Raw genomic sequence first — 22,218 nt, 5'->3', positions numbered from 1 at the left:
CACAGGCATGTCTGAGCACTCTGGGAACATTCGCATTCCTACCCATTGCACTTTTCAGACAAATGAGGTCTGATATTTGTTGGGTGAAGGAAAACTCGCTAGCCAACTTCAGTTCCCATAAGGAGCATGAGGTGGGAAAATCACCATTGCCCAAGGTTTTGCTGGTGCCGAAACCTGATATGTGGGTATGTTGAGAAGGAATCATTTCCCACAGAGACATTAGCATAGGCCAAACTCACAGCCCAGTGCAAAAAAAACCAAAAAAACCCCACCCAAACCTATTTACTAATTTATACTGAGAAATTTGTCAATGAGACAGATCCTTGCATTCCCCATCGGCACATCCCCACCATGCGGTGAGCATGTAATGAGGGACATGGTCATTTAGAATGAAGTTAATGGATGATGTCATGAAACCTGGATAAAATGGATGCACCCATCTCCATCCACACAGAGAGAGACATCTGCCACACTGAGCCAAGTGGAGGGTACTGCTTCCTGGGCCGAAGATGGAGATCCATGATGAAACCAGCCTGCCTTTCTATTTTCTAAGGCTGATACTCCTCTCCACCTCCACCCACAAAGAACTGTTTTTTCTATAGATATGTTATGACCTTCCTTCAGTCAATCTGCAGTCAAGTCTTACCTTGGGGACCTGCTTTTCTAAAAGGTGACTTTGCATCTCTTTGCTCTAATCCATTATACATATGCTTTCACAAAGTGTGATTCTTACCGATTTTATTTCCCTATTTCCAGAATTTTTTTCAGGGCAGTTTTGATGAGCAACTGCATCTACTGCCTATCATGCCAAAGACCTGACTTAGGGGCACCTGGGTGGCTCAATTAGTTAAGCATCTGCCTTCCGCTCAGGTCATGATCCCGGGGTCCTGGGATTGAACCCCATGCAGGACTCCCTGCTTGGCAGGGAGTCTGCTTCTCCCTCTCCCTCTGTCTGCAGTTCCCCCTGTTGTGCTCTCTCACTATCTCTCCCTCTGTCAAATAAATAAATAAATAAATAAAACCTTAAAAAAAAAATACCCGATTTGGGAAGCCTGGGTGGCTCAGTCGGTTAAGCCACTGCCTTTGGCTCAGGTCATGATCCCAGGGTCCTGGAATGAAGCCCCTCGTCAGGCTCCTTGCTCAGCAGGAAGCCTGCTTCTCTCCCTGCCTCTGCCTGCTTGTGCGCCCCCGCGCGCGCTCTCTCTCTCTCACAATAAATAAATAAATAAAATCTTCAAAAAAAAAATACCCGATTTAATTTTTTTTTTAAAGATCTTATTTATTCATTTGACAGACAGATCACAAGTAGGCAGAGAGGCAGACAGAGAGACAGGAGGAAGCAGGGCCCCCACTGAGCAGAGAGCCAGATGTGGGGCCTGATCCCAGGACCCTGTGATCATGACCTGAGCTGAAGGCAGAGGCTTTAACCCACTGAGCCACCCAGGCGCCCCCCGATTTAATTTTTTAAAAAAGATTTTACGTATTTATTTGACAGAGAGAAAGATCACAAGTAGGCAGAGAGGCAGGCAGAGAGAGGGGGAAGCAGGCTCCCTGCTGAGCAGAGAGCCTGATGCAGGGCTTGATCCCAGGACCCTGAGATCATGACCGGAGCTGAAGGCAGAGGTTTAACCCACTGAGCCACCCAGGCGCCCCTGATTTTTTTCTTAAAACATCTTTAAAACATATGTAAAAAATGTAACATATTCCTGACACTTGTATCCAGATATAAATTCTAAATGGGGTAAAAGAATCAACAAATATTAAATGTTCTTAGATATGATATGATCTACCATGTATCAAATGAAAATATACCCATGTCTAGAACAAAGGAGAAATTCTAGTCCATGTATCAAACAGGGTGTTGGAGAATCTAAAAATTAATCAATTGTACTATCAAATAACTACAGGGATAACTTAAATTTTTTTCCTTGAAGACTTATTCCAGAGTGCCCAGGTGGCTCAGTCAGTAAAGCATCTGCCTTCAGCTAGGGTCATGATCCCCAGGTCCTGGGATTGAGTCCTGCATTGGGCTCCTTGCTCAGCAGGGAGTCTGCTTCTCCCTCTACCCCTCCCCACTGCTTGTTATCACTCTCTTTCTCATGCTTTCTCTCTCTCAAATAAATAAATAGAACCTTAAAAAAAGACTTATTCCATTGAATAATCATGATGAGCATTGTAGATGTGGTAAAAATTATCTGTAAATATGTCTCTTTTAAGAAAATTTTCCTTAGGGAATTTGTTTAAACTTATAAGATATTAAAAAACAGCAAATTTGGGCACCTGGGTGGCTCAGTTGGTTAAGCAACTGTCTTCAGGTCAGGTCACAGTCCTGGAGTCCCGGGATCAAGACCCGCATCGGGCTCCCGGCTCCATGGGAAGTCTGCTTCTCTCTCTGACCTTCTCGCCTCTCATGTTCTCTCTCACTGTCTCTCTCTCAAATAAATAAATAAATAAAATCTTAAAAAAAAAAAAAGGCAGCAAATTTGGCTCCAGTGTCATTTATAGCTTTGGTTATAAGCTGGACTTCTGGAGGCAGAGCAACCTGTTCTATACTCACAGATAACAAACTATACTTTTGTGAGGTCCCTGGGAAAAGCTGGCTTCTCCTGCTCTTACCTCCCAGAGCTGGTGTGGGAGGCTGAAGGAAGCAGATAGAATCTGAGCACTGTTGGTGGAAGGGAAAACTGCTGGCTTCTAATGCCTGCCCCTGTCGTATCTAAAACTTTTTTTGAAAGACTTGAGCATACAAAGCTATTGAACTTGAGATAAACTTTCTCTTGTAAAATAGCCTAATAGCTGTTTTCAGCATTGACTGTCAGTGTTAGGAAACTGTATGGAACAAAGGATGCTTGCTAAGGGGAAACCATGAACCAGAGGAAAACAGCTGTGGGGGTCTCACCATGCTGAGGTTTTGGTTATTTAATAGGCCAAATGCCTTTACTCTGGGTTTAGTGGTTTGTGCACACAATACGTTTAAGAAGGATCCTAGGCTGAGTTGTAAAGCAAACTAACATTAGTTGTGGCTATTAAAAAAAATATATCAATCACTGTTTTCACCAGAGAAGAGAGATAGTTCTGTCTGATTTTCAGGTTGCTTGATTGCTCAAGTATCCTCTTTCATAAACGTATTCTTCCTCATCCTCAGACCAGTATGTGGTTGTGCAAAAATAAAATGGTCGTCTTCTTTCATGCCAACAGAGATGTGGTTCTGTGCTATGTTATATGAACTCTTTAAGATCACTTATGTTTACATATGTACATATATATTTTGTCTACTGTGACATATTTAGATTTTAAGTTTTAAAGCTTTCTCATTGTACCGTGCAATTTTTTCATGTATTTCATATGAACCATAAGTTTGAATGTTTTATAGTTATAAAACAAAAAGGCTTTATAGTTTCAAAATGAGCATATAAAAACACAGTGGCATGAAGTGACATGGAGCATGGGGTGGAGAGGAAGTGGCCATTCATAAGACCAAACCCACATACATGCAGGAGACAGCAATTAAGAGGCCAAGGATAGGGATGTTTTGAAAATATACTTAAAATAAGATCAAAGAAGATCTTTGGACCTTTGAAAATGTCCCAGAAAGTGAGTGAAAAACAACAGCCTTCTCTCTTTTTTCAGATCTCTGACTCAGACCTCCTACTGGAAGGACATTGAGAAGTTGAAATGCGTTATTTTTTTTTTTAAGATTTTATTTATTTATTTGACAGACAGAGATCACAAGTAGGCAGAGAGGCAGGCAGAGAGAGAGGAGGAAGCAGGCTCTCTGAGGAGCAGAGAGCCCAATGCGGGGCTCGATCCCAGGACCCTGAGATCATGACCTGAGGCGAAAGCAGAGGCTTTAACCCACTGTGCTACCCAGGCGCCCCTGAAATGTGTTATTTTAAAATGCAACATATATTCCTTTAAGTGAGTTAAACTACTATGTGCAATTTTTTGAAGGATCTTTAAAGCAGTCATGTATACGTACAACATAATTACATAGGTGGCTCACCGTGAGTTTTCACATCCTAGGAGGTTCCAAGGGTCTCCCTATCTCTTTTCTCACAATTACTGAGTGCACCGATAATCCAGAGGAACTTGGGCAATTCGGAAACTCTCAAACTTAACAAGATGTCAAAATGAGGGCTGCAATGTCACACTTCCTCTGGGCAGCTCTCCCTGAATACTCTATTCCCTGTACCCTATTCAAGTCAGATTCCTCTGTTGTAAGTTCTAGCAATATCCAATTCTTTTCTTGCACACAGCAGTTTATAATTATATATTCATTTTTTTGGTAATTATATATTCATTTTTTGATTCCTTGGACAGGTCTGACTCCCTACTGCACAGACAGCAAGCTGTATGAGGCACTGTGTTTGTTTTTTAATTCCACTTAATCCAGTGACTGGTGTATGACATGTATTCAATAAGTTATTTATTGACTATATGGAAGTGGTATTTGTGGTATTTGTCTTTCTGATGTTATTCCTGACGAGACAGGTATGAGATTGCCATGGTGTATAGGTGGAGGAGCAGGGGAAGGAAGCCGTGGGGGTCAGAAGGTTCTACACAGGTGAAATGCCATGGTTGACATGGAGTTCTATATATCAGAGTGGGAAAGGCTTTCCTACTAAGAAGACGGGCATCCTTGACAAGTCATCTACATTAGGCTTGCTGTCTGATTCTGTGATTTTAGGTTTGAATGTTTTCTAGTTTTGTGTTTTATTCCCACCCTTCTTCTTATCCTTCCTCCCTTAGTTTGAAGTCTCAGGAAGGAAACTGGGAGTAGACACATTATGAGCAGGAGCTCTCATCAAGGCCTCTAAGGGAATGTTTTATGGCGAGAGGCTTTGCAGAGACCACAGTCACGTTAGGACTGAACATAATGTTGGCTGAGACTTTCAGATCATCTGATTCTCAGAGGTATTATGAAGTAGGCAGCTCAGAATCATGGCCCTTAGTTTATAAATGAGGAAAGTAGGTGGGGATCAGAAGAGGTTGAATTATACAACTTATAGTGAAAACCAGAGCAAATTAACATTTTTTGGAGAGTTTACTATGTTGAGGCACTACACACACACACACTTAGAATATATACTTTAATTTTTTTTTTTTTAGAATATATACTTTAATCATTACCACATCCCCATGAGATAGGTAACCATTACTATTATTCCCATTTTACAGATGAGGAGACTGAGACTTGGAGAGGTCAAATTATTTGCCTCAAATTTTTTATTAAGAAGCAGAGAGCCATGCTTCAAACTCAGGTAGTCTCTGTCACACCACTATGTTAATGAGTAGCACTGGGAGATCTCCAAGAGTACATTGTGTTATTTGAACTTGCTTCTATAGGTGTGACTCCTGGTTTAATTCTGCTGCTTTATGTTGCCAATTTTTTTTTAAAGATTTTATTTACTCATTTGACAGAGAGAGAGAGATCACAAGTAGGCAGAGAGGCAGGCAGAGAGAGAGGGTGAAGCAGGCTCCCCGCTGAGCAGAGAGCCCAACATGGGGCTCAATCCCAGGACCCTGAGATTATGACCTGAGCCAAAGGCAGAGGCTTAACCCACTGAGACACCCAGGTGCCCCTATGTTGCCAATTTTTAAAAACTGTTTGCACTTTCACCTGAGCTTAGAATTTATCATTCAGATACCACAGTGGTCATTGTCTATAACTGAAATTAGGTCAACCAGGTTCAGATAAAATCCCCTATATCTACTAATTTTAAAAAAACCTGCTGAATACATTTACTAATTTTATATTTTAGAGGTGCTCATTGCTTAATTACCACAGGGCACATCTACTGAATATATTTGGGAATACTTGCACACTTCTCTGACACTCTACAAAACATTAAGTATTAAAAAAAAAAAGAAGTCCATGAAAACATGTGATTTATGAGTTCTTTTTAGACTGTGACCTCTTTAAGGAGTGGACAGTAACGCACAGCGACTGACACATTTTGTGCCCTCTACAGATCCAAGTCCCTCTTTCTATGGGCTCCCTTTACATTTTATTTTGTCACTGAAAAGAGGACATGATAATGTTGTCATCTGTAGCTCATAAGAACAAATGACAACAAAAGGGACCCTTGCTTAGAGTTCTAGAGAGGGAAGTGACCCAGGCAAGATTTGGGGATCATGTACAGAGCTAAGACCCAAGTTAGACACCTGAACTCCTGGTCAGGAGGGCAGTGAGCAGAGGTCAGTACAGAGGGTGTCATTTGTGTATCTTTGAAATATCACTGACTGCATTTGAAAGCCACATTAGAAAGGATATTGGCCGGTTTGGGGCTTCTCGTGTTATCTGGGCCTCTTCCCCTCTCCATTATGGACAACTGAGGTTTTTAATTGAGGTTTTAATACACAGCAGTGACATTCTAGTAGATGAAGGAAGGGGGCAGTCCCTGAGGGCAATCTGAACTTCTGCTTAGTATATTTACTCTCGCTGTTTTCCTTCCTCCTCATTTGTAATTCAGGAGGCTCTCTGAGAAGACAGACAGCGAGGCTTGAGGCTTCTTAGATGGATCGAAGGATCACGAGCTGGGATACCAAGTTCTATGAAAAGGTCTGCTATTGAATTTGCTCTACCTTTAGGCAAATCATTTGATCGTGCTGTGCTTTGGTTTCTTCCTGGGCTTGCTAAGTGTAAATAACATGTATTGGACTATTTTGTGATTATTATAGAGTCTTTTAAATGTGTGGGTGACTTATTTTTCCAGGCCAGCTGCTCAGTATAAAATGAAAATCTGCTCCTTTGAGATGCTAGGCTCCATGGCCGTCAAGTGACCTCCAAATCCTTGCGTTCAGCAGCTGTCCAGGTGCTTCGTGTTCATCCCACACAGTTTGCAGTCTCTGGGCTGTGGCTCCTCAGGTTTACTCTATAGTTGGGGCGCATACCTTTTTGTCTTTGTTTTCAGAAATGAAAGATGTCACTTTACATACCCTTGCTGCTTTCCCCCTCATCCCCACCCCACCCCCTCTAAAAATATGAAGGCTTGCTTTCTGCACAGACAGAGCTGCTTTATCTGACACTGATTTCAAGAGATAGGAGGGAGAGTCGACCTGGTAAACAAACTGAATTCTTTGGATTGCCTAATATAGTTCCCTTTCCATGACTTAGGCCAGGAGAGGACAGTAGGTTTGAACTAGATTTAGGGGTTCTCCCTCTTTGCAGTTTTGGCAGGAAGCAGTCAGGGAATGTAGTGAAAAGAGAACACAAAGTATCCTCCCTGTTTCCCTGCCCCCTGTTTTTGTTAGTTCGTTATCTGGCCTACCTCACTTTGGGAAACAAGACGTCCCTGTTAACCAAAAAATGCTGACCTGAGATTCTTAGAAGCTACTAAAAATATCTGTGGGTAAAGGACGATTTGGGTCCTCATCAGGGCATCGCCACAACGCTGCTTCACAAATGACAATCTCTCAAGGGCAATACTGGAGTAAACGGAGAGGCTTGTTTCTTTGGAACCAAAATAAAACGTTATTTACATTATTTCTAGTGCAGTGAAATTAAAAGCAGTTTCTAAGCAAACCTGGAACCCGTGAACTATGTTACTCCTTAGCTGTAGCTTGGTTGTAGCCGCAGGAAGAACTTCAGACACAGGAACCCAGTGTAACCCTTCAGTTCTGAAACGTTGCTAAGTCTCCTCCTGCTGGAAATGATCAAAGAAACATTGGAGTCAATTACTGCTCGCAGAGCTGAGTTCGCTTGAAGCGTGTTGGGTCCAACTTCCGCCTGTTAGTTCAAGGAAATAAGCAGCAAGGGACTCTAATGTGTATGTGTGTATGTGGGGGGGGGGTGTCTTCATTCCTGGGCAGGGTCGTCAGTACGACAAAATATTACTTGCAGGTGCCCCAGCTGCAGTAGCTTCTGACAAAGGCAGAGCTTTGACGGACGCCTCTCAGAAACAGGTAGCCAGCAACTTGCCCGGCTCGAGGGACAGGACTGGGAGGAGGGAGAGGTCGGTGAGAGCCTTTCCCTCTTAGATTCCTGAGTGCTTTGTGGCTCCCGCGGAGCAGGGTGGAGGCCCTAGGGGTCTGGCTCGCTGGCTCTAAATGTAAATAGGAAACCACGCAGCCGAGCCAGTGACAGTTAAGAACTGGCACCGTCCGTCCCAAGCAAGGGGTTGGTCTGACAGTCCCGACGTACGAACGGCGGGAGACACCCTCTCCTCACCCCCCGGCCGGGGGTCGGGGGTGGGGGATGCGACGCCCAGAGGCAAAGACTACAGCGAGGAAGGACCGGAAGCCCTAAAGGCACCGCCTTGGAGGGACGGGAGGTTTCACGAGCTACCTTCGGAAGTATCTCCCTCTATGCTAAGAAAAATTAAAAAATCATCTCCGCCATTACGTGGAGCCGCAGCCGAGACAAGGCGGGGGCGCGCGCCGGGCGAATGCGCGCTCTTTTTGTCCCGCCTCCCGGCCGGCGGCGCACTCAGCCGGGGAACGCGCCGGGGCCTTCCCTAAGTGCTCCGGGTGGAAACTGGCGCCGGCGGCGGCGGCGTTCCGCAGGCGGAAAGGAAGGGGGAGGCAGGAAGGCTGTGCGCCGCCCGCTCCTCCCCACCCCCCGCCTCGGCCCTGAAGGGGCTGGATGGGCAAGTTGGGCGCGATGGCTCGAGCCCGGGCGGCGGCGGCGGCGGCCGGAGGCGGCGGCGCCTCCTCCTCCTCGCCCCGGCGCCGGCGGTGATCCGAACGAGCGGCCGCGGCCCCCGATGAGACTGTTCGTGGGCTGGCTGTGCCTGAGCCTGGCGTCCGTGTGGCTGGCGCGGAGGATGTGGACGCTGCGGAGCCCGCTCACCCGCTCCCTGTACGTGAACATGACGAGCGGCCCCGGCGGGCCGGCGGCGGCCGCGGGCGGCAGGAAGGAGAACCACCAGGTACGCGGCCGGCGGGGGTCGGGCCCCGGCCGGGCTGGAGCGGGGGCGTGGCGGCCCGGCCTTCCCGCGCTCGGCCCGGCTATTGTGCGGGGCGCCGCGGCGACCGAGGGCCTCCCGGGCGGTCGCCCCGCCGCCTCGGCCCTTCAGAAAGTTTTCCCGACGCCTTCGCGGCCGGGCGCTCGGCCCGGGCCCCGCGGTGCCTTTTGTTCCCGGGCGCGGGCGGAGAACGGCCTCCCGGAGCCTCCCCGGGCCCGAGGGTGGGCGCCCCGGAGCCCCGCATTGTTCCCGCGTCCCGGGCGGTGATCGCAGGCGCCCGGCCGCAGGGCGCAGGAACTTTGGGGTGGGCGCGTGGCCGCGGGCATCCATCTGGCCCCGGGGCCTGCGGTGTAAGCGGCCAGACCGAGCCCATGACCCTGGACCGCCTTCCTAACCCCCGGGAATCAAAGCCAAAAGCCGGTCCCTCTTTTTGTCTGCTCGAATCTCTCAGCATACAAAGGGCCATAAAGAAATTTAACCGTGGATCGTGAGAGCCATTTAACTCTCCGGCCTTATTCGGGTGACATTTTCCCTCGGCAGTTTAAAAAAAAAAAAAATGTATTTGACAGGTCCTCACACTCCCATCCTCCTGAACCTTCCCCCCTCCGACCTAAGAGAGATCTCCTTTAAACTTCGGTGTTGGTTATCTGGCTGGAAAGATGGGGTAAGAAGGAAGATGATGCAAGCTTTTCCTGGAAGGGTTTAAAAAAAAAACAAAAAACAAACAAAAAACAAACAAACAAAAAAAACCGAAAACACAGAATTAGGCAGGAGTGAATTGCTTTCAGAGTTGTGGATCGTGAACTGTGCGATGTGACCGGTTAGGTCGTCTTTTCATTAGCTTGAGTTTTGGGCCACTTAACAGAAGTGTGTGCAGTTCAACTGGAGAATTAAGAGTGATATTTCATTTTTGACCATAATGTAGTTTGCGGTTAACCTTGCATTTATTTGAAAAGAGGCTTTCGAACTCTGGCTTATAATTGCTAGCATTTATAGTGCATTTTGCCTTTCCAGAGAGCAGGAAGCGATTATTCCCCATTTTGTGTCTCATCGGTTTTTCATAGATTTCTCATTTTCCTATGTTAGGTTTCTTATTATGCCAGGTGTTCAGAGAGTTTACACTGCGGTGGATTCCGTGTATTTTAATGGAAGTAAATAATTATCTAAGGACATAAAGCAATTCATTAAGACAAGTAGTGTTTAGTTTTTATCTAGTAATTACTGATCCTGGCCCCCTTTCCATTTTTAAAGGAAATCATGCATTTCCATGAAATTTTTTTGTGTGATCCCACGGCTATTAGAGTTTGTTAGGTAATCATGCCTGTGATATTGTTAGGAGTGCACTTAAAGTCAGGAGGTGATCTTAAGTTGTAAAACCACATTCTTTGCTGTGGGTTAATTAACACTAATCATTCTCAGAGAAACAACTCTGAAGTACTGCAGTGATAATGTACAGTTACCAGAATGTCACATAGCCATATGGAATATGAAATAAGGTTCTGGGTAGGATGAAAAGGAGGCAGATCTCCATTGGTGTGGAATTATGGTTGAGTCTCTTAGCTGAGGTGCTTATGACTCTTGTCGTGATTATGTCTATTGTAACACACTTGATACGTTGTCCGTGCTTATGGAAGAATTGGTTATATTTTAAAAATTGAAAAGCTGTTTAAGTAATTTGATTTTTCTGGAATCTAGGTAGAATATAGATGTAGACATCACCTCACAATATCTCCTAACAGGAGATACTTACTTATCGTGTACCTTTTAAAAACTGAATCAGTTAGGTTCTGAGGAAAACTGATACTGGTTTCAGATACATTATTTACTTTGTTACACTTCTGAGATATGAAGTATGTGTGTACACTGTGTGTTTTAACCAGTTGGACCAACAGTTTGGCAGCTGCGTTCTCCAGGGTGAAGACTGATCTGGTACTTCTGAATATTTTGGGGGAGATTGGCTCTTTTCCGTAGAGTGATCAACCCAGAGGTTATTTTGAGGTGATGCATTGACATTTTGAAAATATTGTCCATGAATAAAGATTAAAGTGAACAAAAGAAACGTGTGTGAGAAACCACAGTGAGATAAAGTGAAAGAGGGGACTGTCCCCTCCGCAGAGTGCCTGCGTTGGTTGTTGTTATCTGCTTTATATTCCAGGATCCTAGGTTTGCCTTATGAACCTTCTGACTTGTGAAGAAACTGAGCTCTAACATTCCTTCCCCCTTCAAATTTATAGTTTCATCCAAGGTTTTCTGGTGTTCATTTGGGCGTGTGGGTTCCATAACCAGCCACATCTGGTTCTTTTGGATTTGCATGAAAGTGGGGTTATGGATTTAATTGAACCGTTCTTAGCACAAGTTTTCTTTATGGTTATTTTATTAAGAAATTATGGTGGAGGATTCTCTGGTTAAAAGAGAGGTCTTGGGAAATGTTTATCATCAAAAATTGCTATTTAGTTACTATCTCCTGGAGATGAGATGCAAGGCTCCTTTGAGCTAGAGTCGCTCTACAACTGTAGGGGCAGCCTCATCTTAATAACTTGGTTTGGTGTGCCAGCTTCCAAACTGGAATTATTTTTCACTTCAGGCAAAGGAGAAGCAAGGAAGGGCTGCTCCCAGAGTGGGCATGTGGCTTGCAGGCCAGCTTGGGCTCACTGACTTTTTCGTTACAGCCCATGAAGTCAGAATAGCTCTACATTTTTGAGTGGTTGTAAAAAATATATAATATTTTGTCATATGTGAAAATTCCTTACATGAGATTCAAATTCCAGTGACCACAAATAAAGTTTTGTTGGCACAGAGCCACTACATTGGTTTACTTGTCTTTAAGTGCTTTTGCACTACAGTGGTCAAGTCGCCTAGTTGGTTCTTTATGACCTACAAGTCTAAAATATTTACTCTGTGGCCCCTTACAGAAAAGGAGTTTTCCCCAGAGAAGCTTTCCAGCTTCCTTCATCAACAGCACACCTCTTAATCACAGGTTGCACAGTGGATAGTTTGACTCATTGGGAAGAAATAGAGCCAGCCAGGGAGAAACTAGATATGTCACTTTTCGGTATTGGCAGGCTTGGAACTTAAAAAGAAGATAGCAACAACAAAAACTTTTGATCTTGTGTTTTTGATGCATTGTACCTAGTACTTGAAGTTAAGGCAACTCTTATGGAGCTATTGAAACTTGAAAGGACTCTAAGGCCCCATTAAATAGGCTCTTGATAATAACAGTCATTCAGTAGTTTCTGAGTTGATGGAGCAAAAAAAGAATTGTTACGGGACTCCCTGGAACCAGGCCAGGACAGCTTCTTCAGGTGATGCACTGTATGGACTTTTAAGAGCACAGGTAACATTGGTTATCTGGAATTAGTAAGGTGTAACTTAAAATTACAAGTTTGTTTATATCTTATAGCCTTATTTTTCACCTTTTTATATAAGTTCAGAACTGTGTTATGTTACAAGCAGTGATAGATTTAAGATAGTCGAAACAATTGGTTTTTGTTTTTTTTCCAAATGAAAAAATACTTGGAGATCCCAGCCATAGGTCAAAGTTTGTGCTAGTGGACAGATTTGGCCTCCTGTCCCCTCACTCCTCATTTACTTGTGGAGGCTGACCAAAGGCAGGCGTGACTTAACAATGCTCAGGGGCAGTCGCCAGCTGGCCAGATGGACACTGATGGATTTGTGTCCTCTTCTGAACTGCCTTCCAGAACCTGGAGGCCTTTGTAGCCGAATACCAGAGAGATTTTGTAAAGAGTTTCTTTCCTTATAATCTATGTTGAAACCCTATATAAGTGTTTGCCTCAATTTCACGGACCACTGGGATCCCTCTCTTCTGCTGGATATACCAGAGGCCTTTATGTTCCCCTTTGAAGGTGCTTGAGGGCACCCTGGTAATTGCCAGTAAAAGACTGCTGTTTAGACCTTCTGAAGCTTTGTTAAAATCTTAGGATTATAAAATTTTAACAGTGAGTGAGTACTTGAAATGAAAATTGCCAATAATTTATTTATTAAATCAGAGCTGAAACAACTTAATCTAATCCATATGAATTGTTTCCCTCCATGGACCTGAGGGTGCCCTGTCATTCTGCCCATTGAAATCTCACATAGAGAGGTTGTTGGTTTAGGTTTGTGTCATTTGTGGAAAATAATGAATGGTTTGAAGATTTACTCTTATGCTGTGCTTAGATGCAAGAAAGTGTCAATGATTGAGTGTCTGGACAGATAGGACCCCTTGCAGAACTTAGAATGTGATTTTTGAATCCTCAGCTGTCAGGTCAAGGTCATCAGGCTTGGTCTGACCACCCCCTGTAATAGAAAAGATTCTGTGTTCATGGATCCCATCAGTGGAGCCTTTCCAATTGTTTTTAGTGGTACTAAATGCCTCAGGTCTTTGGTTACTCATTCCTTTTGAGAATGGCTGGGTGCCCAGATCTACAGTGTGGTTTTTAGGCATTCCCTTGAACTTCAGCTCTCTGACTGGCTTTTGTGGGCCTTGGACAGGAAGGAGAAGGAAATCAAGTTATTTTGCTTCTATTGTGTGCCGGACACTTTAGTGTATCATCCTCTCTCATCCTTATACCAACTCCCAGAGGTAGGTGCTACACCCCCTTTTTTGAGAGAAGATTGAGCGTAAGAGAGATGAGACTTGCTTAGGAGATGTTGGAATGTGGCAGATTTGGGTTTTGACCCCAGCTGTCTCTGGTTTCAAGACCCAAGCTTTCCCCACCTTGTCATGATGTCTCTCCTAGGAAACATTGCATTGTCTGAGGGTCTGTGAAAGTAGTCTTCCTTCTTAATAGGAAATTGCCTCCACTGTAGTGGACTTCTGTGTAGACGTTGAAGCTATGTAGCCATACAAAAGCACCAGTTGGAGTTTCGCAGCTTGTGACTTAGACAGGGATGGGACAACTGTTCCAAGTTTTGGCCTTCATCCAGTTTGTGCATTCTTTGGTCAAGTTTAATGTTGAAAAAAAAATCTTACCTATGATGTCTCTTTTTCTGACACTGGCTGAGCATCCTGCAATTCATTTCTGTTCTGACACAACATAGAATTAACATCCATCCTGAAGTTTAAGGGCAAGACCACCCTCCCTACAAAACTGCCCTCCCTTCAGGGTCCAACTTGCCAGCTGCATCTACCCATGCTTCTGCCCAACTTGGTTACAAATTCTGGGGTTCCCACAACTCTCTCTCAGGTTAGATAATTTGCTAGAATGACTCAGAACTTAGGAAAATACTTTTTTACTGGTTTATTATAAATTACAGGCTGCAATTCAGGAAGAGCCAAATAGATGAGATGCATAGGGCAAAAGTATTGCGGGGCGGTGGGGGGCGGTGGTGGCAGAGAGCTTCTGTGCCCTTTCCAGGTGAGCCACCTTCCCAGCACATCAATGTGTTCAGTAGCCTGGAAGCTCCCAGAACACTTATTTAGGGGTTTTATGAAGATTTCATTACCTAAGCATGATTGATTAACTCATTGGCCATTGGTGATTGAACTCAGTCTCTAGCTCCTTCCCTTCCCTACAGGTTGGAGGTAGGGCTGAAAATTCCAGTCGAACCCCCCCCCCCATCATATTAGCATACAAAAGATACTCTTACTACTCAAGAGACTCCCAAAGGGTTTTAGGAGCTCCTCTGTGCCTGGATCTAGGGGTTAAAGACCAAATACTTACTTTTTTTTATTATACCATATTACCTAAAATCAGGACGTTGGCTTTTTAAAATAATTTTCTAATTCCATTTCTACTGTGCTCAAGTCCTTTGTATTTTGGAAAGAAAGACTTTTTTTTTTTTTTTTTAAGATTTTCATTTATTTATTTGACAGAAAGAGACAGTGAGAGAGGGAATACAAGCAGGTGTAGTGGGAGAGGGAGAAGTAGGCTTTCTACAGGGAGCCCAATGCGGGCTTGATCCCAGGGTCCTGGGATCATGATCTGAGCCAAAGGCAGATACTTTATGACTGAACCACCCAGGCACCCCAGGAAAGACTATTATATAGCACACGTGTAGTTGTTGAGGAACTAAAAAATAAATTCAAAAAAACTTCTAATTGTATCCCTTGGTCTTATAAGTAAATATAATGTTACAGGAGAATTATATTTATACTTTGAAGGAATGATTCATCCACCAAGGTTATATAAAGATTAAGAGATGTCCATGGGCTTAATCTGTAAAACCTGACCTAATACCTCATTATTTTGATTGACACATGCTGTCACATACGTGTTAAGAACTCATGTCTACATGATTTAGCTGTTTATGTGTCTAATTTTTAGTATGTTTATAGTCTTGCTACAAGTAGGGAGAACATTGCAATTTCCTGTAATTTCTGGAAGATGTCTTCGTTAGTTGTCACATCCTACTTTGTCCTTGGCATCAGCAGAGGACTGTACAGCATAACTTAGTGTGATTAGAATTTGTTATTTAAAAGATTTCCTTACTTATTTGGATGGATGAAAATTCATGTAAGCTTTAAAGGAAGATGCTAAGATGACGTTTCTCCGACACCAGTCTCCAGCTGAGGAGGCCAGCCTACTGTAAGTAGGGTGGGCTCACAGTCCTTCAGTGTGAACATTTAACAAGCATGATGCTTTGTTCTTGCCTGTGCACCTTGGTCTCTGTAGTCTTTGAGGAGCACACATTCAAAGAACTCACCTGCTTGAAAGTGCATGGGAGCCTACAGACAGGCCACCCATGCTGTGAGCTCATTACAGCTTTTCATTTAAGCTGGATTGTCTGGAGAGAGGAGCTCCGGGGGACCGCCATATGGTTGCAGGGGGTTCCTGCACTGATTTTCTCTCTATCAGCATCTCATCTTAGAGCAAGGGGACTGCTTATTTAAGACCTGAAGGTCCTGCCCAAGATCATAATCCCATTATGATTCCCTTGGTTCCCTTGGTTTCTGATTTTTTTCTCTCCTCTGGAATATAAGTTCCTGGAGGCCTTTGGTCATCTTTAATTTTCCCTAGACCACTGTTAAGCTGTGATAATTAGGAAGCAGCAATGAAATTTTTTGGGTTGGCCATGTAGTTATTCTCAAGCAGTACTGATTTTGCCTCCCAGGGGATGGACTTTTGGCAATGTCTGGGACATTTTTGGGTTGTCACAACTCGGTGGAGTGCTCCTGGCATCTGATGGGTAGAGGCTAGGGGTGCTGCTACATGTACATCCTGTAATGCATGGGACAGATCCTTTGACAAAGGATTATCTGGCCCCAAATGTCAGTAATGCTGAGGCTGAGAAACCCTGTCATTTAGTTGCTATCTAGATCAGATTATCTTTTCTCTTAACATACCCAGTCCAGTTTAGTTAGACAAAGTGGTCCTGCTTTCTTTTCTACAAATGTATCTCAGACACGCTGGGTAGACTAAAGAGAAGCTTCTTTGAAAGAAACTCATATGAAACAATACACACCTAGAATAGGAACCCGAATCAGCTGTAAGTGCTGAGAAACCCCAGGCTTCCGATTATCCAGAAGTTGTGAGATGGTAAGTGAAATGTGAAGCACTTGGCTGGGTGCCTAGAACAAGGTAGGTGTTCAGTCAGTGTTGTCCTTTGTTGCTTGCTTGTGATGATGCAATTTTGTGGTGAGTGGGTAGGTTTAACCACTGCTTGCAGAAGTGGGTTTAAGCAAGGCCTTTCACGGGCACCTGGCTGGCTCAGTCAGTGGAGCATATGACTCTTGATCTCGGGATCATGAGTTCAAGCCCCACACTGGGTGTAGAGATTACTTAAATAAACTAAGTAAAATAATAAAATAACCTTAAAAAAGGAAAGCAGGACCTTTCAAAAAACTTGGAATTTTAGAAATTGACAGAAACCCAGTGACAGCTATCTCTGTGACTGTCGTATATCCTCTCTAAGATTTTGCTAGAAACTCCACATTCTGGTAGGCTGCCTGTGATTTTTTTTTTTTTTTTGAAGACTTATTTATTCATTTTGAGGGAGCAGGTGGAGGGGTAGAGGGAGAGGGAGAGAAAGAGAAGCGGACTCCCTCCTGAGCACAGAGCCCAACCAGCGCTCCATCTCAGGATCCTGAGATCATGATCTGAGCCAAAATCAAGAGTCAGACACTTAACCAACTGAGCCACTCGGGTACCCCTGGGCTGCCTGTGATTGATTCAACAAACATTTATTGTTCATTGTATCTGTGCCAGGCACTGAAGTCAGTCATTGTTCCTACCTTTATGAAACTTTGTCTTCCTGGGAAGAGAGACAGTGAACATGGAGTTACGTACAGTTATTCAATTCAGTGGTCATAAATGTCACTGAGGAGATATATAGGATATAGGAGAGGGTATTTGAATTGTTGGGGGGGACCCTATCTGGTCTACAAGTTCAAGGCAAACATACTTGAAGAAATATTTAGGCTTAGGTCAAATTAACCAGGTGAAGAGATAGTGGGTTGGGGTGATGGGAAATGTACAGGACAGAGCAAACACCATGTGAGACAGCTGTGAGAAAGGAGCCTTTCAGAAAAAGAGGGGTACAGTGTTGTGACATAGTGAATGGTCAGGGGTTATGGGTGGCAGACAGTGTTATGAGGTAAGACTGTGGACACAGAATGGACAAATTGCATAGGGCCTGGGAAGCCTATAGTGAGCATTTTGGGTATTAGCTTCAGACTTGCGTGAAGTGGGGTTGTGATTTGGTCAGATTTGCATCTTTTTTTTTTTTTTTAAATTTGACAGAGAGAGAATGATCACAAGTAGGCAGAGAGGCAGGCAGAGAGAGAGAAAGAAGCAGGCTCCCTGCTGTGCAGAGAGCGCGATGGGGGGCTTGATCCCAGGACCCCGAGCTCATGACCTGAGCTGAAGGCAGAGGCTTAACCCACTGAGCCACCCAGGCAGCCCAGATACACGTCTTAAAATTTGCATTTTTAAAGAGGTTTGCCAGATCACTTAAATTTTCAACCACTTTTAATTTCTGGAAGATAAAAATGCCATCTACATTTAAATATGTATGTGTATGTTAAAAAGAAGCCTTTATTGAGATATAATTCACATACCATGAAACTCATCCTTTTGAAGTGCGCAGTTCGGTGGTGTTTAGTACAGTGTCTTCACAGAGTTGTGCGGCCATCACCACGCTAATTTCAGAGCATTTTCGTTACTCCAGAGAGAAACCCCATATGCATGAGTAGACACTCCCTCTTGCCAACTACAGTCTGTTTCCTGTCTCTGGATCTACCTATTGGACACTTCATGAGAGTGAAATTGTATTGTTTTGGGGCCTTTTTTCAGAGTTCTTCCATGTTGTCACGTGAATCAGTACTTCACTGCTTTTTATGGTTGAATAATCTGTATTCTGTTGTATGGATCAGTCATATCTTGTTTATCCATCAGTTGATGGGCACTTGAGTTGTTTCCACTTTTTGGTGATTACAGATAATGTTACTTTTGGAGTTGACATTTGTATCCTGCAGATAGTCAGGAGGAGCATGGATTTCAACCTTTATCTTTAAAGAGGAGGGCTTTACTCCTTTTTATTCTGTAGCACATTCTGTTCACTAAGCAGTTTCTTTTCTTCTCTTTTTTAAAGATTTTGTTTATTTGAGAGAGAGCGAGCAAGATAGCAAGAGAGAGCAGGAGCAGGGAGAGGGAGAAGCAGGCTCTCCAAGGAACAGGGAGCCTTATGCGGGGCTCAGGATCATGACCTGAGCTGAAAGCAGATGCTTAACTGACCTAGCCACCCAGGCGCCCTAGCAGTTTCTTTTCTGAAACGCTTGTGTGGCTATAAAGGTTCAACCACATGAGTTAATGTCAGTGAATTGAGAGAAATGCTGTTAAGAACTTGAGTTTAAAAAAAAAACAAAAACAAAAACTTGAGTTTTTCCTCTTGGCACTTGAAAGCAATATTTGCAGTTAATGATGCCCAGTCTTGCTTAGTTCTGAAGTCAGAGTCCGTTGTTGTTCCAGTTGTCCGTTTACAAGTGGATGCTGAGGAATTCTTAGCTCCTCTGTTTCACTTGAATGACTTCTTGTCCATGTTAATAGAATGTGCCTGATTGCCTACTACCAAGGTGATGGCTTTCATCTTGATTAGTCATTTCAGAGAATAAAAAATAAATAAAAGGCAGAGTGGCCTCAACATTACAGAGTTCAGAATGTGCACCAGAAGGTCGTAGGTATAATAAAAAATGGTTTATGACCTGCACTGGGGCATAACTTCAGACACGATGAATATTAAGAGTTAGTTAATGATTAAGCAAGAACATTTTCAGACCAAGGAAAAAAATGTAGGCAGTGAGTATAAGAAGCTTCACAGCTTATCACACAGAGTAGAAAAAAATGAAAATTGCTTTCAAGTCCAAGCAGTTTTGGTAAGAGTATTTAAATGGTGAATTAACACAAATCAGTCAATAGTTGGGAGATTTGGTATCTAGTTTGGATATAGGGTTTGTAAAAAAAGATGAGTTAATCTTTGCAAACTTAATGTGTGCCTTTTTGCTTATTTGTCTTAGTTTCTAACCGGTTCCTTTCAAAGTTAGTGTCAGGAATGTTACCCAAGATTTCATTCAACATTTAGCAAGCTTTGGAGGATTGTAAAATTGGTCCACCAGTTGTGTAAGCAGTTAGGGGACATCTCCTGATAATGGTCATATTTTTGAGGGGGAAGCAAATTACTTTTGGCCAATAGACTTTTTATTGGGAAAAATTGATTGTTTGTTAGCAGATAATGGATTAATAATAACTGGTCAACCTTACAGTTTCATCATTGTAATTAATGGCCTACTCTTATTTATCAGGCCATGTTAGCGGAATCTCATTGCTGTTATTATAGGATTCTTCTGTGTGTCTGATACTATATTGAGGATTTGCTTGCATTATCTTGCTTAATCCTCTCAGTACCCTACTAGGATAGATAGATAGCAGTGACATCTCTAGTCCACAGATGTATGAACGGAGGCTCAGAGATTAAGTAACTTGTCTGAGTTTACACAGGAATGGCAGAGCCAGGACTTGACCGTGGAGCTGACCCTACAGCTAGCCTGCTCTGCGGTCTTACTCCCCACTTCCCTGGTACACTGACTCTAAATGAAAATGGAAAACATTTATTGTGGAGGATTACATTTCATCCACGGTGGAGATTCTTGAATTTTGTCCTCAAAATTGTGTTGTGGCGAGAGCCTGTTCATAGATACCTGATTGTCCTGCGTGTTATCACTTTGTCTTCTCATTGATTACATCGTGACCTTAAGTAACTTCTTAATCTTTCTCAAGCACATATTGCCGGTCTGTGAGAGTGTTATAAGACCTGGTAAAGCACACCTCCCTATTTCTAAAGGCCTTTCTATAGCCTACAAGGAGAAAGGCAGGTTAATCTGGTCACTGGAGTATTAACTTCTGTTGCTTCCTCTGCCATTGATTTGTTTGGTGGTTTTGAATCAAATCACTGCATTATGGGACTGTTTCCTTATGTAAAACCAAAATTATTAATGCCAGTTTTTGCCTTCTGATGTTTGCTTTTCAGTGAAGGAGAGGCCAGCGGAGCTTTCCTAGATCTCAGGGTATGGGGGGTATAGTGACTGAAACATTGGATCGGGTGGGACTCAGAACACCTTGGCCACCTACTAAGCCACTAGAGCTGCACGACTCAGAGCCCTCTTCAACGTTCCCGCTGCGCCCCCCATCCCCTTATGAGAATTAAATGAGAAATTATTTATGTAGAAGTATTTTATACTTTATAGGTCGTCTATGTATAAGAGATGATGATTATTCTCAAAGTGCCAAGCACCATGAGATTATAATATTGGAAATACTAGATTTGATTTAGTCTTCTGGCTTTTGTTTTTGGAATTCTTAGATGACACTTTAGTTGTGTGTTTTCACCTTTTCTTCTTTCTTTTTTAGTGGTATGTGTGCAACAGAGAGAAATTATGTGAATCACTCCAGGCTGTCTTTGTTCAGAGCTACCTTGACCAAGGAACACAGATCTTCTTAAACAACAGCATTGAGAAATCGGGCTGGCTATTTATCCAATTATATCACTCTTTTGTGTCATCCGTTTTTAGCCTGTTTATGTCTAGAACATCTATCAATGGGTAAGTGAATCTTACATATTTTTTCCTTATCCTTAGGTTTATAAAAAGACAATGGAAGAGAAGAGTGATTTGGTTGAAGGTGTTGACTGCCTCTGCCGCAGTATTTCTACTAGTCAGAATCCCTGGCAGTGGGCCAGTGTCTTCAGCCTTGTGCAGTTAGCTTTTTAAACTCACCACAACTTGACAAAGAACCTTGTTAGTCTGTATTTCTGTGGTGGGAGTTCTCCTTGGAGCAGTGCTCCTCAGCTTTGATGGGTATAGGAACCAACTTGGAGATCTGGTTAAAATACAGATTGTGAGTCAGTAGGTCTGGAGCCTGAGATTCTCCATTTTCAACAAACTCCCAAGTGATGCCCATAATGCTGCTAGTTCCTTATGAGTAATGAGCAGCAGGAACTAAATCCTTAACATAAGCTGAAGAGTAAAATCTTTGCCTTAAGAACGCTTCCCAGGAGCAAGTTTTTGGGGGGATTTAATTAATCACCGCAGCAACGTGCTGGCTTATTTCGAGTGAAGGGTCCAAAATCTGTTCTTACATAGTATCTGTGCTCACCAGAATCTTTCAGACTTACTGTGGAAGTACCTGTCTCCAGAGTGGTTCTCTCATATAAATCCATGGAAGAAACTTTAGGAATATTTTTTATCTTTTCTCTGTTGAAGTTTCAAATATCCCCAAGGCCCAAGAAACTAGAATGCTAAGGAGAAAACGAGTAGGGCTCAGTGTTTACGAAGGCTTGTTGGACAGCTTAAAGCCGCTGGTTGGGCCCACTCTTTTTTCCCCTTGAGGTTTGGAGCCAGCTTCTCCTGAATGTCTGGATCCCCAGTCTATCATCTGGTCCTTAAATATGTTTTTAGGCACCACGAGCCATTTCTCAAGATTTCTTACTTGATTTTCTTCATTGTTTATATGAAATTGCCTTAAGTTTGCAACAGCAGACAGTTGTTATTTTTGTATTGGTAGTTGAGTTTATACAACTTGGTCTGACATTTTGTTTCTAAAATTGGCTGCACTGAATTTCTGTTCTATACTATATTATTTTCTTTGGAAAGCTGACAAGTCATTGTAGCAGTAACTCTTACCCTTTATGCGGTCCTTTACCTCTTTAAAAATGATAAAATATAGGAATCCTCTCTTCAAATAGTGTTTACATTCAACATTTCACATATAATTTTGGGAGATTTCAAACTCTGAACTACCTCTCACCTTCACTTCTACTCCTACCCCCAACTTCTGCCACACTAGATCCTGGTTAAAATTCCCAGATACAGAATTTCACA

At 43.2% G+C, this 22,218-nt stretch overlaps 1 protein-coding gene and 1 long non-coding RNA gene across 4 annotated transcripts in view; one reads left to right on the top strand and one right to left on the bottom strand.

Annotated features, from left to right (window-relative positions):
• Positions 1–8,410, bottom strand: part of LOC308359830 — a 39,206-nt gene extending 30,796 nt beyond the window's left edge. Inside the window, exons 1-2 of the long non-coding RNA XR_013968463.1 lie at positions 8,288–8,410; positions 7,527–7,646 (exon numbers count right to left, since the gene is read on the bottom strand). This is a non-coding gene — a long non-coding RNA (uncharacterized lncRNA). The remainder of the gene's footprint in view (positions 1–7,526; positions 7,647–8,287) is intronic.
• METTL9 (methyltransferase 9, His-X-His N1(pi)-histidine) overlaps positions 7,730–22,218 on the top strand; it is a 47,323-nt gene continuing 32,834 nt past the window's right edge. For 2 of the 3 annotated variants that reach the window (XM_080831687.1, XM_080831688.1), the window contains exons 1-2: positions 8,566–8,870; positions 20,750–20,940. In XM_080831687.1, coding sequence (XP_080687813.1) covers positions 8,706–8,870; positions 20,750–20,940 — 356 coding nt within the window. In that variant the 5' untranslated portion in view covers positions 8,566–8,705. Of the gene's footprint in view, positions 8,871–20,749; positions 20,941–22,218 lie in introns of all 3 variants that reach the window. The other variant, XM_080831686.1, reaches the window with a different exon arrangement.

The sequence above is a fragment of the Martes martes genome (genome assembly GCF_963455335.1).
Source record: "Martes martes genome assembly, contig: SUPER_18_unloc_1, whole genome shotgun sequence".
Classification (NCBI taxonomy): domain Eukaryota; kingdom Metazoa; phylum Chordata; class Mammalia; order Carnivora; family Mustelidae; genus Martes; species Martes martes.
The sequence above is the reverse complement of the archived record's forward strand: the minus strand, read 5'-3'. Positions and strand labels throughout refer to the sequence as shown.